At 42.7% G+C, this 24,067-nt stretch overlaps 1 protein-coding gene across 2 annotated transcripts in view; it reads right to left on the bottom strand.

Moving 5' to 3' along the window:
- Window positions 1-14,374: 14,374 nt before the first annotated feature.
- The window catches only part of LOC110523964 (zinc finger protein 462), a 95,661-nt gene continuing 85,968 nt past the window's right edge, over window positions 14,375-24,067 (bottom strand). For both annotated transcript variants that reach the window (XM_021603144.3, XM_021603145.3), the window contains exons 8-13: window positions 20,809-21,073; window positions 20,332-20,468; window positions 19,812-20,035; window positions 18,447-18,678; window positions 17,738-17,867; window positions 14,375-17,546 (exon numbers count right to left, since the gene is read on the bottom strand). In XM_021603144.3, coding sequence (XP_021458819.3) covers window positions 17,318-17,546; window positions 17,738-17,867; window positions 18,447-18,678; window positions 19,812-20,035; window positions 20,332-20,468; window positions 20,809-21,073 — 1,217 coding nt within the window. In that variant the 3' untranslated portion in view covers window positions 14,375-17,317. The remainder of the gene's footprint in view (window positions 17,547-17,737; window positions 17,868-18,446; window positions 18,679-19,811; window positions 20,036-20,331; window positions 20,469-20,808; window positions 21,074-24,067) is intronic.

Raw genomic sequence — 24,067 nt, 5'->3', positions numbered from 1 at the left:
CCCTTACCCTCCCTCACCCTTACAGGGCCATCCTAAACTCGGGAACATGGTTCCCACCACAATTGCATCATCGTGTATCCACTAACTCTTCAACAACATATTTATTCCGTCTGCACACACCTGCCACATCGCCAAACTTTTTGTAATTACGACGTTGCAACGGATTCAGGTTAGAAATTGGGTGAAAATAAGACTAAATTCCCTTACTTTGATGACTTTTTGCAAATCCAATCAGTTTCCATGTTGATTCAACGTCATCACATTGAACGTTTTTGTTCAAATGACGTGGAGACAACGTTGATGCAACCAGTTCTTTCCCAGTGGGATTAGACCGAGCCTCAACTTTATTTGCAACTTTATCCCTTTTTCTCAATTTTCCAGTCTTCAACTCACTTCCACCAACTTTACTGAACGCTCCATAAGACTCAAACAACAAATCCACATCAGAGGCTGTCCACCACCATTACGCTTTTGCCTTTTCAGCGCTAACCATAAACAAACCTTTACACAAAAAAACGATTAGGCATACGCCAACTCGTGATGCGAGTGTGACGTGCACGAGACCTGAGAAATGTAGTTATCATCCATCCATCCATTCATTCATTCATTGGTAGCAGTACATCACAGAAGCAGAACATCATCATCGGCGCAGCACTATATTATATACGTTTTTAAGAGTTGTAACTTTTAGGCTGCGCTACCCTCCTTCCTGTATCCAGATCTACCATCCTTACTCACCTCCCAAATAGGCCTATTTGAATTCTCTTCGATTATAATCACAGGCGTGTATACCCCCCCCCCCCCCCCCATTTTTATTTTTAAATCAGCATATTGAATGTGAGACACAGGCTGGCAAAACCCTGGATCATTGTTACTCTTACTTCCGCCACGCATACAAAGCCCTCCCCCACACTCCTGTCGGAAAATCTGACCAAGACAACTTCTTTGCTTGCTTTGAGGACAATACAGTGCCACTGACATGGCCCGCTACCAAAACCTGCGGGCTCTCCTTCACTGTAGCCAACTTGAGTAAAACATTTAAAAGTTTTAACCCTCGCAAGGATGCCGGCCCAGACGGCATCCTTAGCCTCATCCTCAGAGCATGCGCAGACCAGCTGGCTGGTGTGTTTACAGACATATTCAATAAATTCTTATCCCAGTCTGCTGTTCCCACATGCTTCAAGAGGGCCACCATTGTTCCTGTTTCCAAGAAAGCCAAGGTAACTGAGCTAAATGACTATCGCCCCATAGCACTCACTTCCGTCGTCATGAAGTGCTTTGAGAGACTAGTCAAGGACCATATCACCTCCACCCTACCTGACACCCTAGACCCACTCCAATTTGCTTACCACCCCAATAGGTCCACAGACGACGCAATCGCATCACACCACACTGCCCTAACCCATCTGGACAAGAGGAATACCTATGTAAGAATGTTGTTCATCGACTACAGCTCAGCATTTAACACCATAGTACCCTCCAAACTCGTCTTCAAGCTCGAGACCCTGGGTCTCGACCCCGCCCTGTGCAACTGGGTCCTATACTTCCTGACGGGCTCCCCCCAGGTGGCGAGGGTAGGAAACAACATCTCCACCCCGCTGATCCTCAACACTGGGGCCCCACAAAGGTGCGTTCTCAGCCCTCTCTTGTACTCCCCGTTCACCCATGACTGCGTGGCCATGCACGCCTCCAACTCAAACATCAAGTTTGCAGAAGACACTACAGTGGTAGGCTTGATAAACAACAGCGACAAGACGGCCTACAGGGGAGGAGGTGAGGGCTCTCGGAGTGAGGTGTCAGAAAAATAACCTCACACTCAATGTCAACAAAACAAAGGAGATCATCGTGGACTTCAGGAAATAGCAGAGGGAGCATCCCCCTATCCACATCGACGGGACAGTAGTGGAGAAGGTGTAAAATGGTCATTTCCTCGGCGTACACATCACGGACAAACTGAAATGGTCCACCCACACAGACAGTATGGTGAAGAAGGCACCTCAGCGCCTCTTCAACCTCAGGAGGCTGAAGAAATTTGGCTTTTACAGATGCACAATATAGATGCACAATATAGAGCATCCTGTCGGGCTGTATCACCGCCTGGTACAGCAACTGCTTTGCCCACAACTGTAAGGCTCTCCACAGGGTAGTGAAGTCTGCACAACGCATCACCGGGGGCAAACTACCTGCCCTCCAGGACACCTACACCACCCGATGTCACAGGAAGGCCAAAAAGATCATCAAGGACAACAACCAACCGAGCCACTGCTTGTTCACCCCGCTATCATCCTGAAGGCCAGGTCATTACAGGTGCATCAAAGCTGGGGCAGAGTACTGAAAAACAGCTTCTATCTCAAGGCTATCAGACTGTTAAACAGCCATCACTAACATTGAGTGGCTGCTGCCAACATACTGACTCAAATCTCTAGCCACTTTAATAATAAAAAATTGGATGTAATAAATGTATCACTAGCCCCTTTATATAATGTTAATATACCCTGTTCTACTCACCTCATATGTATATTCTGTACTTTATACCATCTACTGCATCTTGCCTATGCCGTTCGGCCATCACTCATCCATATATTTTTATGTGCATATTCTTATTAATTCCTTTACACTTGTGTGTATAAGGTAGTTGTTGTGAAATTGTTAGATTACTTGTTAGATATTAATGCATGGTCGGAACTCGAAGCACAAGCATTTCGCTACACTCGCATTAACATTGGCTAACCATGTGTATGTGACAAATAACATTTGATTTGATTTGATTCTACCAGCTAACAATTCTAGGGAGAGAAAATGTTTTTGTAATGTTAACCGTAGTGTTCACCAGATGTTTGAGTGTCCAAATAAAAAAATTATAAGAGATGTAGTATATAATATTACAGTTAAGCAGTCTCACAAAGTAAGGCATAGGGCTGTTGTAGTATCTGTCAGCCCAAGTAGGGTTGGTGTCCCTGCAGGCCAACTCCCATCGGACGTCCTCGCGCAAACTACAACGGTAGTGATCGATCAGGGCCCTGTCGCTCCACATCGTGCAGGCGGCCAGGGTCCAAAAGTCCAATGCGAACTCCTGTGCGCTCCTCGTCCCCTGCCTCAGGTGGACGAGACGCTCTACCCTCAGGTGGGTGGTCGAATACTGCTCAGAAGCGGCGGGTGAACTCCTCGTATTAGTCCAGCACCGCTCCTCCTTCCCCCCATACGGCGTTGGCCCACTCCAGAGTTTTCCCTGAGAGACGGGAGACGAGGGCGGACACGCTCTCACGGCCCGAAGGAGCCGGGTGGACGGTTGCCAGGTAGAGCTCCAGCTGGAGTAGGAACCCCTGACATCCAGTAGCCGTCCCATTATACCCCCTCGGAAGAGCGAGCCAAATCCCACCGGGACCGGGTGAGTGGTGGTGCCTGTGGTGGTGCTGGTGGAGGCGCTGGAGGAACTCCTCTTCTCTCCCAACGATCCATAGTTTGCAGGACGCGATCCATGGCGGTGCCAAGATGCTGTAACATGGCAGCCTGCTGCTGGACGCGCTCCTTAACCCCTAAAACCGGGGCACCTGCTCCTGCTGATTCCATTTCGTGCTGTGTGTTTCTGTCAGGCGGTGGTTAACTGGTGCAGTGAATCAGGCGCAGGGGAGCAGAAATTAGTGTACAAGGTATGTAATTCCACGACAGCACCAGTATACAGACAATACTCAAAGTGCTGAGAAATACCGGTCACTCGAAAATAACGGGTATAAATACATAACCCGACAAACATAACCAGCCGACAAGTACCGCCATGAACAATCAATAAACACGCACACTAACATGTGGGAAACAGAGGGTTAACAAATTAACATGTAATTGGGGAATAGAAACCAGGTGTGTAGAAAACAAAGACAAAACAAATGGAAAATGAAAAGTGGATCGGCGATGGCTAAAAGACCGGTGACGTCGACCGCCGAACGCCGCCCGAACAAGGAGAGGGACCGACTTCGGCAGAGGTTGTGACATGGGTAAACCTGAAAGTTGCTTATATTAATGCTAGGCCATGAAGTGTCTGAGGGCGTAGGCTAAGTCAGGTCAGACCCACAGAGAAGACTCCACATCTCAGAGTGAAGGAGAAGGAGGTAGGCCTCTGACCTGCTAGAACAACCCAGTGATCACTAAAAGAATGAAGCTGTGCCCTGAAGTACCAGAGGGTAATTGGGCATGAACCTTTTTGACTTTCCAACATTGAGACCACACCAATGGGCAATGTAAGTCTGGCTCTTCATACACAATCATGAATTGTTTTATTTTATAGAGTCATACAACGTATAGCTGATAATGAAATCAAGCACCACACTATATTGTCTTCAATTGAATTAATTATTACCTAAGTATTAGTAAACTCAAGGTAACGTGTGGTTTATTCGTTATCTATTTATTATCTGTTTCCTTTTATATCTCACCGGGACTGTATATTTTTGAACACATTCAGTACAAATAGTACTCCCTTTACTCTCTTCATTAACTGGAAGAGACGCTCATTTTGGTGTAACAATAGTCTTTCAAAAATCTAAACTCATTCAACCGTTTATATCATTCAACATTCTGTATTCAGTTAGTAAGTTATCCTGTTTAACCAAGGGCCATACAGTTGATACATTATGAGAACACCGATGTCCGAACCTTGGATTATTTTTAAAATGTTTAAACTGTTGAGAGTTAGAATAGTAGAAATCACCATGTAAAATTTCAAAACTCGGTTGTGCATCACCAGATTTCCATCCAACCTTTCTATGCGAGTAAAGTATACATGTCGAATATTTTTTTTAAATGGCAGGCCCGATGGAAACAGATTAGTCAGTAAACGTTCCAAAGGTTGACAAAATACAATACGCTAAACAAGGTGGGATCTTCTTGTGTCGGTAAAATGAATTATGCACAAATATTGATATAATAGCCATCATATTTAGGTACATTTGGAGTCACGCCATGTATTTGTGGTTCTCCCTCTACTACTTGGGAAGCATGCAGTTTATTTAGCTACAGATATACTGTAAAATTATGATGAATTTAACAGGATTGTGAAAGTGCACATGATGAACTTTATGCTCACATCTGGGCACAGACGTCAGTTCTAGCTGCCAATTACATTTGGTTGACTTGCGTGAATTACGTGAAATCGACAAAAAAATTGCATCTGATTTGGGTTAAAAGTTGAGTTGAAAAAAAAATACATTTCCCTTGCGTTGATTACTTCTTGCAAATCCAATCATTTTCCCACATTGATTCAAAGTCATCACATATATTTTTGGGGTTGAAATTATGTGGAAACAACGTTGATTTAACCCATTTTTGCCTAGTGGGTCTTTTCCAATACATATTGAGGGTCTTATTCTGGTGACATGTTGATCGATGCTTGGCTGCTTTTTGACAAATAAAAATGATCTTGCTCTTTTGTCCATAATAATCTTACTATGAAGGTAGCCTACCTGCACTGTATCTGCAAGCTGATGTCTAGAGTGTGCCAAGACCAGAGTGGACACATTCGCTATATAACGCAACATATTTTGTGACAAAACGATCCGTAGAGTTGATAATGCGATGGAAACCCATTTAACTTATATTTTGTGTTTGGTACATGAGAATTTAAGTGCAAAAGTTATTTTTTATGTACACTACCTCATCACGTACAGCATTTAGTCCGCAAGTCAATTTGATGGAAACACATCTCTGCTAGGAAAATTAGCATATTGTTTTTATGCAGATTTTAGAATATTCGCATGAAAATCTGTTGCCAATTGGGTGGAAACCTTATGGACAACAGGTAACTTGTAGTCATGACCAAATTACAGACCAGGCACACAGGCCACATGCCCAGGTTCCCTGACCTCCAAGGGGCCCCCATTGATGTAGTTCATTCCTCTCAATCAGATATCATATTAACACGGTATAAGTCATGGCAAAATGTGTAGAATTGCAGGAAATTAGATGTAAAACGGCTACAAAAGCATGTTCTGCAAAGCAAACGTACACTACATGACCAAAAGTATGTGGACACCCGCTCATCGAATGTCTCATTCCAAAATCATGGGCATTTAATATGGAGTTGGTCCCCCATTCACTACTATAACAGCCTCCACTCTTCTGGGAAGGCTTTCCACTAACTGTTGGAACATTGCTGCGGGGACTTGCTTCCATTTAGCCACAAGAGCATTAATGAGGTCCGGCACTGATTTTAGGCGATTAGGCCTGGCTCGCAGTTTGCGTTCCAATTCATCCCAAAGGTGTTTGATGGAGTTGAGGTCAGGGCTCTGTGAAAGCCAGTCTAGTTCTTCCACCCCAATCTCGACAAACCATTTCTGTATCGACTTCGCTTTGTGCACAGGGGCATTGTCATTCTGAAACAGGAAAGGACCTTCCCCAAACTGTTGCCACAAAGTTGGAAGCACAGAATCATCTCAAATGTAATTGTATGCTGTAGCATTAAGATTCACCTTCAATGGAACTAAGGGGCCTAGCCCGAACCATGAAAAACAGCTCCAGACCATTGTTCCTCCTCCACTAAACTTTACAGTAGTGTTCTCCTGGCATCCACCAAACACAGATTTGTCCATCAGACTGCCAGATGGTGAAGCATCACTACAGAGAACACGTTTCCACTGCTCCAGAGTTTAATGATGGCAGCTTTACACCACTCCAGCCAACACTTGGCATTGTGCATGGTAATCTTAGGCTTGTGTGTGCCTGCTCGGCCATGGAATTCCATCATGAGGCTTCCAATGAACAGTTATTGTGCTGACATTACGTCCAGAGGCAGTTTGGAACTCAGTAATGAGTATTGCAACCAAGGACAGGCGATTTTTATGTGCTACATGCTTCAGCACTCACCGGTACCGTTCTGTGAGCTTGTGTGGCCTACCTCTTCATGGCTGAGCCATTGTTGCGCCTAGATATTTCCACTTCACAATAACAGCTCTTACAGTTGACCAGGGCAGCTCTAGCATGGCAGAAATTTTAAGAACTTACTTGTTGGAATGGTGGCTTCCTATGACAGTACCATGTCAAAAGTCACTGAGCTCTTTCAGTAAGTCCATTCTTCTTCAAATGTTTGTCTATGGAGATTGCAGTAGTGTGTGCTCAATTTTATACACCAGTCAGCAACGCGTGTGTCTGAAATATCCAAATCCACTAATTTGAAGGGGTGTCCACATACTATTTTATTTATCCCAGTCACAGCCTGTTGTGACACCTGGGTCTGTAGTGACACGAACCCGGGTCTGTAGTGACGTCTCAAGCACTGGGATGCAGTGCCTTAGACCGCTGCGCCACTCGGGAGGCCTTGCCCACATCCTTTTGTATATATAGTGTATTTGTTCACCTTTTGTTAATAAATAATTTTTCTAATTAAAGATCCTTCTAGTTAAAGATCCCCACCCAAATTTTACTAACAGACTCCCCCCTCCCCTCCCTAAATCTGCTGTCTCTCTGAACAGCCCATCTGATTTTCAGAGGACCCTGTCAAGTGAGTGATAATATGTTGGAACTCAATGCCCTTGGCCTGCGGCTGCTCTCTCTCTCTCTCTCTCTCTCTCTCTTGCTTTCTCTCTCTCTAAGTCCCTAGCTCCACTCCTCTAATTCTGCCTGGTCCAGTCACCGGAGAGCAACACACATCAGGCATTCCTTCTACTCCTGTGGGAGAGCTCAATTCTAGCTGCCTGCCATGACTGCTCCTCAGTCTCTCTGTCTCTAGGGGTCGTGAGTCTGCCGTTGTCCCCTCAGAAGTGGTGAGCTTCAGAGATTCCCACTCCTGATCTCACATGTCTTGAATATGTTTTTTTTAAGATTATGTTAGAACTGTGAAATAAAGTGCTTCCAAAATAGGTATTAGGAAACACTGAACTGAGAGTAAGACTGAGAGTAAGACTTTGACTTGGATGTACTAAGACAAGAGAGACCCAACTCTAAAGGAGTAACTCACTGACAAGCTACTGTCTTTTAACACTCCAGTACAAGCATATCTTATTCTAAAATGCCTGAGGAGACATCTTTAATTTATATGATTTTTTACATAGGCTTACATTACCCCACTGTTTCTGTATCACAACTGTGTATCCTGTACAGGATTGGTAGTCAAGCATTCCTCTGGGTTTGTGGTTTGGATCAGTTGAACTCAGTTCCCAGTTCTACAGAGTTGATGACCGAGATGTTAGTGGGTAAGTGAGAGAAGCCACCTAGCTAACAATTCTAGGGAGAGGGAACATTTTTGTAATGTTTCCTGTAATGTTCCCCTAACGTTTGAACGTCCACTTTTCTGTTAGTTAGGGGAACATTAGTCTATGTTAGCAAAAACTTTTTAGCATTACAGATAGGAGAACATTCCCTTAATGTCAAACAAAACTTACCCAGAACGTGGTTACCATGTTCTCAGAATATAAGATATTCATGTTCTAGACACATTTAATGAGACGTTGCAAGAACACTCCTGTCTACTTTTCTGAGGGTTAAGAGAATATTCCATTTACGTCCCACCAGACATACACAGAACATGTCAGTTTTCAGTTCATTTGACTGTTCTCTCATCATTAAATTTGATTGACTTATTTCAGCAATTTAAGGGCTTTCTGCATAGTTGTCTATTGCTGATGGGGAATATTAACCTGTTTTAATGATACACCTGAATGACTATAATCAATAAAAGTAGTCTTTTTTGTGTACTTTTAACAGAGCTGAGATTACTTCGAAGTGTTTTCACCCTATTGCTTACAGCCTTACACCTATCAGATCTACAAAATGCTTCGTAAACAACAGGTGTAGACTAACAGTGAAATGGTTACTTCCCAACAATGCAGAATTTTTTTTTATATATATATATATATATATATATATATATATATAACTTGGCTATATAGATGGGGTAACAGCACTGAGCTGACTTGTAATTGAGGTAGATATGTACATATAGGTAGGGATAAAGTGACTAGGCAATGGGGTAGATAATAAACAGTAACAGCAACCTATGTGATAAGTCAAAAGATCTAGTGCAAAAAGGGTCAATGCAGATTGTTCTGGGTAGCTATTGGTTAGCTATTTAACTAACTATGTAGCAGTCTTATAGCTTGGGGGTAGAAGCTGTTCAGGGTCCTGTTTGTTTCCAGCCTTGGTGCATCGGTACCGCTTGCCGTGCGGTAGCAGAGAGAACACTCTATGACTTGGGTGGCTGGAGTCTTTGACAATTTTTAGGGCCTTCCTCTGACACTGCCTGTTATAGAGGTCCTGGTTGACAGGGATATACTGATAAACTACCCTCTGTAGCGCCTTGCGGTCAGATGCCAAGCAGCTGCCATACCAAGCGGTGATGCAGCCAGTCAAGATGCTCTTAATGGTGCAGCTGTAGGACTTTTTGAGGATCTGAGGGCCCATGCCAAATCTTTCCAGCCTCTGAAGGGGAAAGAGGAGTTGGGGTGCCCTCTTCACAACTGTGTTGATTTGTGTGGACTGTGATAGTTCCTTAGTGATGTGGACACAGAGGAACTTGAAGCTCTCGACAAGTGCCTAGGGAGGTTGGATTAGGGTTTCTTCTGGACAGGGCCTAACTATACAGGCCCAATAAGTACATGTCCTAGGGATATCCCTTATTGGGACAGTAGTTAGGGTGTCCTTCATTGATGCTGGTGGCCTAGGTTTGAGACCCGCTAGGGGATTTGCTGTACTCTCACATTCTTAGCAAAACATGTTAAAAGGGCCTGCATTTCCTAATTTGGCATTGTTATGGATTTGGTTCATTAAGAAATTCTAGGAACCATTCCAACATGAGTTGGTTTCAGGTTGTGGTTTGATATGGGTGTTTCGTGTGTGTGTTCACAAGTGGGAAGAGTTAGAGAAATTATTTTGTCAATTAGCTTCAGCCGGCTGGTGTACACTGTGGCAAAGTTTGACTTTGGATAGCCTGCCTCAGGGGCTAGTTAGGGACCGTCAATAAATTACACAATGTAAATTAGACAATATTTTCATGTTGCACACCTTTTAGTTTTCTCATGAAATCCTTTCAATATATGTATATGAATTTCTACAATTTATAGTTGGTTTGAGGTTTTTAAGTAATTGAAACTTGGAGCTATTGGAATTTTAACATATTGTCCCATGTACATTGTGTAATTTATAGATGCCCGCTGTGGGCATGTGGGTAGGATTGAAGCAAACCCAACCTTAATTTATGTTGTGATGCAGTCACAACCACAAGTCTCACAATCTCTGTTTTGGATAAGACTGACTTTATGACAAAATGTAAACAAATTTCCACTTTGTAGTAAATTTTGACAGTAGAAAAAATGTTTCGGACTCATATCGATGCCACAGGCTGTTTTCAAAATTGTACGTTTTTAGGGGCATTTGCTCTTTAATGTCATTATTTGGCAACAGTTACACAACACACCTATCTGATCTAATAAAATTAGATCTCATTGAAAGATGGGAATCCATAGGATTTCCCCTTGAGCACGAATTATGACCACATTCAATTATCAGTATTTATTAATTGTATATAGCTGAGCATCTCAAAGAGAACACTATCGTCTTTTTGAAATCTAACACCACATATTTCATGTAGAACAAACATGTGTCAATGAGAAATTAATTGTAATTAGGTCAGATAGGTGTGTTTTAACTGTTGACAAATAATTACATTAAGATTGCTAAAAATGTGAGAGTAGGGTGACTCCCCTAGCAAGTCTGAAACTCAGGCCACCAGCCCCAATGACTAATGCCTGAACCACTGTCCCAATAAGGGATATACAGTATCTAGAGCATGTGCCTATTGGGCTAGTAAAGTTATAGTTCATTGACTTGGCAACAGTAAATCAAATCAAATCAAATCAAATCACATTTTATTTGTCACATACACATGGTTAGCAGATGTTAATGCGAGTGTAGCGAAATGCTTGTGCTTCTAGTTCCAACAATGCAGTAATAACCAACAAGTAATCTAACTAACAATTCCAAAACTACTGTCTTGTACACAGTGTAAGGGGATAAAGAATATGTACATAAGGATATATGATGAGTGATGGTACAGAGCAGCATAGGCAAGATACAGTAGATGGTATCGAGTACAGTATGTACAAATGAGATGAGTATGTAAACAAAGTGTCATAGTTTAAAGTGGCTAGTGATACATGTATTACATAAGGATACAGTCGATGATATAGAGTACAGTATATACGTATGCATATGAGATGAATAATGTAGGGTAAGTAACATTATATAAGGTAGCATTGTTTAAAGTGGCTAGTGATATATTTACATCATTTCCCATCAATTCCCATTATTAAAGTGGCTGGAGTTGAGTCAGTGTCAGTGTGTTGGCAGCAGCCACTCAATGTTAGTGGTGGCTGTTTAACAGTCTGATGGCCTTGAGATAGAAGCTGTTTTTCAGTCTCTCGGTCCCAGCTTTGATGCACCTGTACTGACCTCGCCTTCTGGATGATAGCGGGGTGAACAGGCAGTGGCTCGGGTGGTTGATGTCCTTGATGATCTTTATGGCCTTCCTGTGACATCGGGTGGTGTAGGTGTCCTGGAGGGCAGGTAGTTTGACCCCGGTGATGCGTTGTGCAGACCTCACCACCCTCTGGAGAGCCTTACGGTTGAGGGCGGAGCAGTTGCCGTACCAGGCGGTGATACAGCCCGCCAGGATGCTCTCGATTGTGCATCTGTAGAAGTTTGTGAGTGCTTTTGGTGACAAGCCAAATTTCTTCAGCCTCCTGAGGTTGAAGAGGCGCTGCTGCGCCTTCTTCACAATGCTGTCTGTGTGAGTGGACCAATTCAGTTTGTCTGTGGTGTGAATGCCGAGGAACTTAAAACTTGCTACCCTCTCCACTACTGTTCCATCGATGTGGATAGGGGGGTGTTCCCTCTGCTGTTTCCTGAAGTCCAGTGACAGGGCTTGATGTGTATGAAACCTTTTTTTTGGGGGGGGGGGGGGGGGGGGGGGGTACGTTTCTTTGGGACAATCAGGCGATGTCCTGACAACTGATACACAGAAATGTTCTCGCAAAGTTACTATGAAACGTGTCGAGAACGTTAATATCTTATATTCAGAGAACATGGCATCCAAGTTCTGTGTATGTTTTGTGGGACGTTGATGGAATATTCTCCTAACCCACGGAAAACTGGACACATTACTGTTCTTGCAGCGTTCCCATGAAACATGTCTAGAACATTCATATCTTAAAAAAATCTCTCTCTATTTTTCTTCTCCCCAATCGGTAGCTACAGTCTTGTCGTTGCAACTCCGACGGACTCAGGAAAGGCGAAGGTCGAGAGCCATGCGTCCTCCGAAATACGACCCAACCAAGCCGCACTGCTTCTTGACACAATGTCCGCTTAACCCGGAAGACAGCCACACCAATGTGTCGGGAGGAAACACCATACACCTGGCGACCATGTCAGCGTGCATGCGCCCAGCCCGCCACAGGAGTCGCTAGAGTGCGATGGGACAAGGACATGCCTGTTGGCCAAACCCTCCCCTAACCCGGACGCTGGGCCAATTGTGCGCCGCCCCATGGGTCTTCAGGTCGCAGCCTGCTGCAAAAGAAGCCTGGACTCGAACCAGGATCTCTAGTGGCACAGCTAGCAACTGCTATACAGTGCCTTAGACCACTGCGCCACTCGGGAGGCCTCATATCTTAAATTGTGAGAACATGGTAACAACGTGCTGGGTAAGTTCTATTTGACATTAAGGCAATGGTCTCTTGGAAACATTCCTTGCACCTCACAGGAACATTCTTATGCAAACATAAGTTAAATTAAGGGAACATTTTCTAAAGTTGTGGGAACGTGTTGTTAGCTGGGCAGGTACTGGGTGGAAGGGTGGAACATAGAATTATGGACCACTGGGATGTCTTCTCACTCCGTAGCTATTTCCTGTGGACAAGCTGTTGTGACTATTATGAGCTGCTCTGAGGACTCTCTCTCCGTGGCAACCATCCAACAGGACTGCCTGTATAGAGAGAGGATGGTAAACTGAACAAGTTGTAGAGTAGAACATATGTTGTCAACTTGGGGTAGGGACTGACATTGGCATGGTAGTTCATCTAAAGGGTTCATAAAAACTCCTATGAAATCTTCATTAAAGATCTTCACTCGTATCGAGACTTCACTCTATCGATTAACACTATCAGACTGATTAGGTCACGTCAGTTTAATCTTTGACAGTGAAAGTAAACCATAGCGGTTTTAACCAGACATCCTACTAGGGAGTTCTAGAACTACCCTGCCCTAGGACAGTTCATCTCTCTGGTAGCTACAGAACGGACAGTTGTCTTTATACTTTTTCTCTTCTCTGGCCACTTTCTCAGACCTATGGACAGATGAGGAGGGAGTCCCAGCTGTGAATATAGCCTGGCTTGGTCCGCTGGTTTCACAGTCTATCGAATGTTTGTCACATAATTTTTTAAAATCTGTGACTGACGGGAGAGACAAAGGATTATGCAAATAAAAATGGCACCCTATCCCCTACATAGTGCACTACTTTGGACCAGAGCCCTATGGGTCCCGGTCCAAAGTAGTGCACTATATAGGGAATATGGTGCCATTTGGGATGGCTTCTCCTTTGAACTTTCTCTTTGTCCTCTGCCACCAAGGGATGGGTGCATCACTCCACTAACAGACGATTGAAGATGCATAAAGACATTTGATCTAACAGAAGATTGCCACCGTCTATGACAGACACATTCAAACAAGCCGCATTGTAGGACGACAACTGCAGCAAGCAAACGTATTTGATATTTATCCATTTCTCATTCTCTGGAATCATCCAAAAATAATTATTATTACACTAACAAATGATTAGCAACCATGAGGGATGGGATGAGTAATAAATAATACATAATGAATTAAGGATAACAATTGTTTTCATAGCAGTGATTGTGAAACACTTTTGTATGATTTCATCTTTGAGAATCTCATCCATTCTGTCCTTGAAAGCAAGCATTGATGTATGTAATCTGCTTTCTTGGAAGCTTGCTTTCGCTTCGAGCATTACAATAGACAGCTATTGGGAAAGGCATACTAATAGATTTGGCCTGTACAAATAATTGTTTTTGGAGTGTCAGTAACCTGAAACAATGGTTTAGTTTAGTTTATTAGGATCCACATTAGCTACTGCTCATACAGTAGTTACTCTTCCTGGGGTCCACATAAAACATACAAATACATTACAAAGTACAGAACAGTTATAGACAAGAACAACATAAAATATTACATTCAATTCAAAATAAAAAATGATTACGCGGATTGACCTGCGATTTCTGGGAATTTGTGACAGAGACACATAAACAGCTATATCCGATTGGAAACAACAAACAGAACGCAACTATAATCCCTGACATCAACAACAACAACAACTACAGAGTACCGTTATCTGATAACTTTATTAACAAGTTAAAAAAAGACAATGAGTTACAATATTTACAGAATATCCAGAGATAAAATGGAATACAATTGTAAACAGTCATTCTAGGTAATATCACAACCCACCATCAGGAATCAGATTTTCACAGGAGAAAGGCAAGATGGAGAATCTAAGGTAGTCAAACAATGGAGAATCTAAGGTAGTCAAACAATGGAGAACAGTCTGAAGAGAAGAAGAGGAGAGAAACATCATGGAAACAAACTAAATATATACATACAAGTATCCAGTGTGTTATGACGAGCAGGGGTTCAATTGGGAGGCGGGAGGAAGGGGTGAGACCAACAAAGTCCCATCACCTTATGGTACAGTGGGACACTGAATACAGTGAGTATTTAACAGATGTCTATTCAAAATGGACAATGGAAAAGCAACCAATTTGGGATACAGAGAGACAGGACAGTTCCAACCACCTTACAAAATCCCAAATTAACCCCACTTCAAAAAAGCTTATTTCCTCAAACAAACATTTCTCTATTGGGTTCATGTTTAAAAAGCTAAGCTAGTCCTTTTAAAGGAGAGGAGGAGGAGGGGTAAAAGATTCAGCACCAAATCACCCCCATGTTGTTGTTCTTAAAGGTACAAAATAAAATAAGACATATTTCTTATCAACCAGACGTTGTACAACAGCTTATTATAACGTTTTGATTTGGGAGTCTGAAAAACAGCTCACTCCACAAAGGTTTTCATGTTTTTACTTTATCTATTTTTGTTTATTTGTTTAATATGAGACCAACACCTAAAAGGAAAAAGGTAAACATTTCCTTTCTGAAACACCACAGTTTCAAACACTTGACAAGTAGTTTGTTTTTCTATACACAACTGCATATCACATACGTACATGCATGACTCTCGGAATGCACCCTATAGGGGACTAGGATTTTACCAGAGCCATATATACATGTATTTATGTCTCTGGGTTCCAACCCCCTTTGCAACAATGGTTCGTTACTCAGGAAAGAACATTGTAGCAAACATAGCCAGCTAAATATTTTGGTACCAAGAGCACATTTCCATTTTTGTTTTGTTTTTGCGTATCTCCTTTGATGACTCAAAGGAGTCATATTACAGATACACTGTCAATCACTTTGTATTGGTTTGTATCGGTTCCAACCAACCAGTGTTGGAAGGAAAGCATTTATATTGACGAAGCTTGAGATAATTGCTATTCATTATTCTAATAAGGCTTTGGGGTATTTGAGCAGCAACTTCTAACATATACAATCTCTGCCTTATTTGTCAAAACAGCGTAGTCTAAAAAGCATACCAGACTTCAGAATCATCTTCACACACAATAATAGAATCATAAAACACAGCACTGTACACTGCAAAATGTAAGTTAAAACACCTAAGTGTTGTACTTTGACATGGCTGGTCAGTCACATTTCTAATCCGTTTCTCTAGCGTACTTACACGTTCTCCTATAAATGCTGTCACAAATTATCTGTTGATTATCTGTTGATGATCATCATGCCATTCCCCCCCATGTTTAATGTCAGAAAGAGAAACTACAGCTTCAGGATGTACAGCATTCCCTCTATGTTCTTCTGACATTGAGGACATGCACTGGGTCACAGACTACAGTGTAGGTTGTACAACAACATCTGACTTGTTATCGATAAACAAAAACAACAAGGAAACCAATCAATGTCACAATAATAAACATTATTGATTCAACTGCTGGTTATCATGTTGTGGGGACACTTGTGTCAGTTCACTTTCAAATTTACAACTGTCAGAGGACGGACAAAAGACAATGAAAGCGGTATTAAAGAGTGGAAGTGCCGGGAATGCCTAAGGCCGAAGCCATATTTATCATATTCAAGGGTACTACTGTATATAACAATTTGCTATATATAAACTTTGGGGCAAAAGTCAAGTCAATATTCTAAAAATGTAACAAATCAAAGTTTGAAATATACTATAGACAAATAAGGTGCAACTATTCCTCAAGGAATTATTCTACTTGATTAATAACACAAGGCTAAAAATAAAAAGGTTAACTAATGTAAAGTTATCATCCGGGTCAAATCACAGAAACCGTTCTACTGTGTGGTTTTACAGCTAGTATGGATGGGGTGGAGAGTGACAGCTGAGAAGATCGATCTAGCATCAGGTCCCCCCCTGTCCATACAATCGTATTCAGTTTGATCTAAAAAGGCAAAACAGCTCTCCTACTCTGAAATGTTTTATGAACACAGGCCCAGATCATGGTGAGTCATCTCTCACACACGGCCTGTCCCTCAATATTACAACACTAGATGATGGGGTTATAAGTATATTAGGATCTTGTTGGTAGCAGTGAGGCTAAAAGGGGGGCAGGGAACTGAATGTGGTAGCTCATACAGTAGGTTATCTATATTTATAGAACCCCCTGTTTGGAACTTCCAAAGGGGTCAGTATATCTACGTATATATAAAAAGAAAATTCCCCCAACATTTCTTCCCACAATTTCAAACACGTTTTTGGGAAATGTGACCCACTCTTTCTTTCTACAAAATATTGTAGTTAGTAGACATGATCTGGGACTTTAAACTGTAGAAACTGCAGATTTGACCATAATGTGTGCTTTACAGTAACATTCACTATTGGTTACCAATATATTAACATCTGTCCTACGGGACCATTGACTCATTTTAAGGTTCAGCCATTTAAAAAATGTAGGATGTAACACAACCTATAGTTTCCAATATGTAACACTTAAAATCTAACAGTACTCCAAAAGGTGACAATTCTTTTTTGTTTCCATCATTTTATTTTCTTTCTTTAGCAGCCTATTTTTGATACCCAACCCATTATCAATATCAATCCAACCTAATGTATAGTCTCTAGCAAAGTGACTACAATGTTAGGCCCCAGTACGCTTCTCTTCCATCTTCTTATATGTCATTTTTTGGTTTCAAGCATTTCTTTGTCGTCTTCCTCATTCAGATTGTTACTACTCTGTAATAGGTCGGAGGCATATTCTTTCCCCACTTCCATGCCGTTGCTAGATAGGTCCAATCCTCTGTCCGTCATCGTCCCAATGGTCGACGAGCCAATAGAAGGCAGAGCTGAGGCTGATGCGTCTATTGCTGGGGTGGTGCTAGTGTCTGTTCTGCTGTTGGTAACAGTCCTGTATTATGATGAGAGGGGGAAAGGTCAATGTCCATTACCACAGGAGAATATTGGGGGAAAACATGCAGAAGAAAGAGGAAGGGAGGAAGAGGGGTAAGGAGAGAGAGATGGGGAGGGAGGGAGAAAGTATGTGTGTGAGGCAGAAGGAGAGACGGAAGTAGGAAGAGAGAGAGAGAGAAAGAGACTTACATGCCGTGTCGGAGGACGTGCCGTTCCCACTCTATGCTGTTAGTGAAGCAGCGACCACAGAACTCACAGGGGAAGCGCTTCTCAGCGGAGGCAGTCACACTGCTGCTGCTGGGGGAAACTACTGGGACGTCTGGGGAACAGACAGAGATCAGCATGATGAGAGGGGCGTATGATACGACATCAGCCCAGACAGATACAGCAGAGACCCAGTCATGTCAGATTACAAGGCTGGAGTGAATCCCATTTAAATCCAGGAAGTAACTGAATTGGAATTTCAGTTTACCTCTCTGAATTGACTGCATTGAAATGGGACTGAGCCCAAACCTTTTGGTAGCAGCCAACAGAGATGCATTTGGCATTGTTAGTCATATTGTTAGTAGTAAGTAAGTAGGCTTGCATGAGCCTTGGCTTGTGCAAGCCAGAATGGCTCATAGTTTCCTTCCCTATCTTCTGTTTCTGTAGCAAGTGGCAGCTTTATGTACAAGTACACCCCCTGGACAGGACCCTAGTCTATCGCAGGGCCTTACCCCCAATATATCTCCTTAATGCTGAGTTCCCAACGGAGAAGCATCAGGTCCCATTTTTACAGTATTTGGTATGGCTCGGCCAGGGATTGAACGCACAACCGTCCAATCTCAGGGCGGACACTAACCATAAGGCCACTGAGTTGTTAGTCATATCAATAATGATGATGAAGATCCTTGTTAACCTTTTGGAGCTGGCTTTTCTGCCTCTGCCTCTTCCTCTTCAATCCTCTTCTCCTCCTCCTCCTTCTGCTCTAGCTCTTCATCTATACTCTCCTCCATCTCCACTTCATCCTCCATCGCTCCTAATCCATCCTCCTCTCTCGCCTCTTTCTCCTCGGCACTACTGTTCCTCTCCTTTATAGCATCCAGCTGATCCAGGTTGACCTGCCCCATCAACTCAAAGTTACGGATCACCTGATCAACAAAAAAAAGACAAGAGGTATGATTGATTGATTAATGAATAATTGATTAATCAGTATGATCAGTGTTGCAGTGGAAGGTAAACGCCTTGAGAGTTTAAGTGCATTGAAAGTATAGGAAGTGTTACTTTATTCCCCGTGAATGGCAGTTTCTTTTTTTCCCCACTACATCACTGAGTATGAAGACCCCATTGGGTATTACTGGAACTGATCCAACAAATTCTGGTTGTGAACAGGTTGTAATGAAGTCATTTCAATCTGCTGCCCAATGGGACTGTCTCTGAATACACATTCTACAGGCAGTTCAAGTTGCTCATGTTTAGTGGTACTGTATATAATGCTATTATTCAACAAGAAGTACATTTTTATTTTACAATCTATGAGCACTCCACCACACACTATGATTGACAGGTATCGTGTCAGAAAGAGTTGCTGTAATTGGCCAACAATGAGCACACAGTAGGAGTAACTTCTCTCTTCCTTCCCTTGAAAGGGAGCAAGCACTGCTGTCTCCGTCTGTGCCCTTTTAAGTTTAATGTATACTTCAACTTCATGAAATGCCATGTGACCTCGCTCAGCATCTCATGCATTATCCCCATTATGGGACTAAGGGAAATGAAACCTATTATTTGTGATATGCACTCAGAATAGATAGCAGGCAGCTTCTTCCTACCAAGCATATGTGTGTGGGATTTTAATCATCTGGCATGATCTACTTTGTATGACTACAGATCCTTTTATCGGTAAGCACATTTGATCTGCATGTCATGGAGATAGCATGATACAGTACTGAAATAACTCAGAACTTATTAGACACTGATATTAAAAACACTAAAGACTAATTGAAGCCATTGTTTTACAATCAAGATATCCAATCCTTTTGGGTTTTCATCTCTGAGGTTAAGGTGTGCCAAAACGGAACTGTATACAAGTTGACGCGACCTCGTGACTGTCTCAGGGCGACATCCTTAGAAAACGGCCTGCTTTAAACAGTAAGTAGGTCATTTTGGATCATTTTCTTTTAAAGCCGACCCATCCTACCAAATGCTATTTCCAGGTACTTGTATTAAAACAGCTGACTGTAGGTTTGAGCCAGGGTGCATGCTGGGACTTGTAGTTCTGACCCACCTTGTGCTCCTCTCGGAGATGTGTCTCCAGCTGGTAGCGCTGCCTGCTGTCGTAGTAGCACAGCTGGCACTGGTAGGGTTTCATCTCATTGTGCTTGGTGAGGTGCAGCTGCAGGCTCTGGTCGCTGGAGCAGGTGAAGGTACACTTGTGGCATCGGAACTCCCCGCCGGCCAGGTGGCGAGACAGCTTGTAGCGAGACACTTCCAGGGGCACCACACGCTCCTCTGGGTTAGGGAAGGAGGGGGTAGAGGGAGGGAGTGAGAGAGAGAAAGAGAGAAATATTGTGTCAACAGCATCATAGCACCTCCAACTGTGAAGTTGTAACTTAATAAGTATAGCTAATCATTTTGGTGTGCGACAATATGGCGTGATGTCAAGCGCTGCAATACTAGTACAGCTTTGACTTTTAGGGAGACTCAATGAGCTCCTTCCACCTGGCACTAACAGTTATTTCCTCTAAATTGTCTTAACAATATTTGAGCACATAAAACAAGTAATCACGGGTTTTGGCTTGGCTTACCCCTGTGCAGGACGATGTGGTCGATCATATTGCTCTTGTATTTGGTGTGGTAGAGACAGAGGGGACAGCGTAGGTCTTTGGGACCCTCCTCAGGAAACACAGTGTGTCCTGCTTCCACGTGCATGGTGAATGTCGACCTGAGAAGAACAGAATAGATCTAGTGAGGCCGAATGGACATAAGAAAAAACAACCCACAACTCAGTTGTCAACCAACCATCATAAAAATAAGAAAAGGAAGACATCGGCTCTTTCCCAATTTGTCTCTCAGTGATTTCGTACGTCCACTCCAAGATGGTCTCTTTTTCAATTTCAATCACGTCCTCTTTCCATTTTCTCAAAATGCTTTGGAGGAGAAGGTCCGAAATGAGGGACCTTGGATCCTCTCCTCCAATGCGGTTTGAGAAAATGGAAAGAGGACGTGATTGAAATTGAAAAAGAGACCATCTTATGTTGTCACAGTAACATTCATTTCCTTACTTGGAGCAGGTGAAGAAGGAGCAGTCTTTGCACTTGAACAATTTCTTGCCTCCGTGTCGGTCTCTGTAGTGGCGTCTCAGGCTCTGCATGTATCCCGAACTGAACTCACAGAACTCACAGGTCAGGATGCCGTCCGGCCGGGTGTCAGAGCTCGCAGCCTGGGGCCGGGCGGTAGGGCTAGAGGATGTCACATGACTACGAGACGCCACCTGGTAGTGACTGAGCTGCCGCCTCACGTCCACTGTCTCATGCAGGTACCCAGCATCTGAGAGAGAGAAGTGTGTCACTGTCAATATTGACAGTTCTGTAAGTCGCTTTGGAAAAAGTGTCTGCTAAATACTAATATCATAAAATGTTGAAGTCGGAAGTTAACATACACTTAAGTTGGAGTCAGTAAAACTCGTTTTTCAACCACTCCACAAATTTCTTGTTAACAAACTATAGTTTTGGCAAGTCGGTTAGGATCTACTTTGTGCATGACACAAGTAATTCTACCAACAATTGTTTACAGACAGGTTATTTCACTTATTATTCACTGTATCACAATTCCACTGGGTCAGAAGTTTACATACACTAAGTTGACTGTGCCTTTAAACAGCTTGGAAAATTCCAGAAAGTGATGTCATGGCTTTAGAAGCTTGTGATAGGCTGCAATTTCCAAATTTCCATTAGTATTATTGTTTGTACAGATGAATGCGGTACCTTCAGGTGTTTGGAAATTGCTCCCAAGGATGAACCAGACTTGTGGAGGTCTACCATTTTTTTTCTGAGGTCTTGGCTGATTTCTTTTGTCCCATAAACATCATGGGACCACGCAGCCGTCATACCACTAAGGAAGGAGACGCGTTCTGTCTCCTAGAGATGAACGTACTTTGGTGCGAAAAGTGAAAATCAACCCCAGAACAACAACAAAGGACCTTGTGAAGATGTTGGAGGAAACAGGTACAAAAGTATCTATATCCACAGTAAAATGAGTCCTATAATGACACAACCTGAAAAACCGCTCAGCAAGGAGGAAGCCACTGCTCCAAAACTGCCATAAAAACTCAGACTACGGTTTGCAACTGCACATGGGGACAAAGATTGTACTTTTTGGAGAAATGTCCTCTGGTCTGATGAAACAAAAATAGAACTGTTTGGCCATAATGACCATTGTTATGTTTGGAGGAAAAAGGGGGAGGCTTGCAAGCCTAAGAACACCATCCCAACCGTGAAGCACAGGGGTGGCAGCATCATGTTGTGGGGGTGCTTTGCTGCAGGAGGAACTGGTGCACTTCACAATATAGATGGCGTCATGAGGGAGGAAAATTACATAGATATATTGAAGCAACATCTCAAGACATCAGTCAGGAAGTTAAAGCTCGGTCGCAAATGGGTCTTCCAAATGGACAATGACCCCAAGCATACTTCCAAAGTTGTGGCAAAAAGGACAACAAAGTCAAGCTATTGGAGTGGCCATCACAAAGCCCTGACCTCAGTCCAATGGAGAATTTGTGGGCAGAACTGAAAAAGTGTTTGCGAGCAAGGAGGCCTACAAAACTGACTCAGTTACACCAGCTCTGTCAGGAGGAACGAGCCAAAATTCACCCAACTTATTGTGGGAAGCTTGTGGAAGGCTACCCAAAACATTTGACCCAAGTTAAATAATTGAAAGGCAATGCTACCAAATACTAATTGAGTGTATGTAAACTTCTGACCCACTGGGAATGTGATGAAAGAAATAAAAGGTGAAATAAATAATTCTCTCCTATTATATTGACATTTCACATTCTTAAAATAAGGTGGTGATCCTAACTGACCTAAGACCTTGGGGCGGCAGGGTAGCCTAGTGGTTAGAGCGTTGGACTAGTAACCGAAGGTTGCAAGTTCAAACCCCCGAGCTGATAAGTCTGTCCTTCTGCCCCTGAACAGGCAGCTGTTCAGGCCATCATTGAAAATAAGAATTTGTTCTTAACTGACTTGCCTAGTTAAATAAAGGTAATAAAAAAGACAGGGAATTTTTACTAGGATTAAATGTCAGGAATTGTGTAAAACTAAGTTTAAACTTCAACTGTAATTACAGAGAAGGGCCGAGTGTGGACATGGTGAATGATAATCATGGAGGAAATATTACCATTAACCAGGATACAATAACTTCCTAACACCCATCCAGAATCTGAGAAGTGTGAGGATTTACCCAAAGAGCCAAATAAGTAAACATCGCTTCAGACTCAGAATGGATTTGAAGTGTGCAGGGTTTTTCTTCTGGAATTCCAGATGATCCTGGAATGGAATTCAAACAGCTCTACTATAACATCCCAGAACAGTGCCTGTGATTGTCACCACAACTCCCCCTCCGTCCCCTCCCATTCCCAGTGTAGTGTATAATATCAATGAGCAACCTCATCTACTTGTCCTACTTCCAGAGTACACCACATCAATAAATAAAACCAAGTACCGGTGAAAGGATGTCTGCATGTGAAAATACTTCATTCAGCAGTGTCAAGATGAAGCGAGCGCAGGAGACAGCAGAAAGACTGATAAAAAAATAAATAAAATGCATTTCTTACTTGGGAAAGAAAACTGGGTCCCGCTTGAAATGACGTTCAGCTTATAAAGGCTTCATAAGGCTTTCATAAGCACTACATACATGTGTTAAAGCATCTGTAACTGTATGTCATTACTGTGTGTCAAAGGTGACATAACCCTCTATGTCGATATGATATAAACATGTGCTTTATAAAAAGGGTGACATGTTGTGCTGAAGGATGGCACACTCTCTAAAGTGAAGTCATGTTCGTCACATTACACCTAATATTTTAATGAAGGCCATGTTTGATGCATTGGTCCACCACGCGTGGAAGGTCTGGTGGACCAATGCATCAAATGTGGCCTTCATTAATTAGGGTTAAGCTTAAAATCAAATTTTAAGAAGAGAAATTATGGAAATGGACAGGGTATAGCCATAATGATTACTTTGTGGCTGTGTTAAATAGTGACGACCGGCAAACTCAGGAAGGTCCCTCCCATAGTGGGCGTGACCATAGAATTCTAAGGCCAACATTGAATGGTGGATATCTCAGGCTTAGATGTGCTGTGTGCGCAATAGCCTGGAGACGGCAAAATTATACCAAAAAAACACGTATCTTGATGAAAGCCCCCAACATAAGGAAATTGAAAGTGTGTTTCTTCTGGAACCAAATCACCTGTTCTTCAGTATACAAACACACACAAAACTATATAATGAGCCATACCGTGCATTGATGGACCAAGTCAGGTC

The sequence above is a fragment of the Oncorhynchus mykiss genome, chromosome 5, assembly GCF_057628025.1.
Source record: "Oncorhynchus mykiss isolate SJ-2025 chromosome 5, ASM5762802v1, whole genome shotgun sequence".
In the NCBI taxonomy this organism is placed as follows: Eukaryota; Metazoa; Chordata; class Actinopteri; order Salmoniformes; family Salmonidae; genus Oncorhynchus; species Oncorhynchus mykiss.
This window is presented reverse-complemented; position numbering and strand designations above follow the sequence as displayed.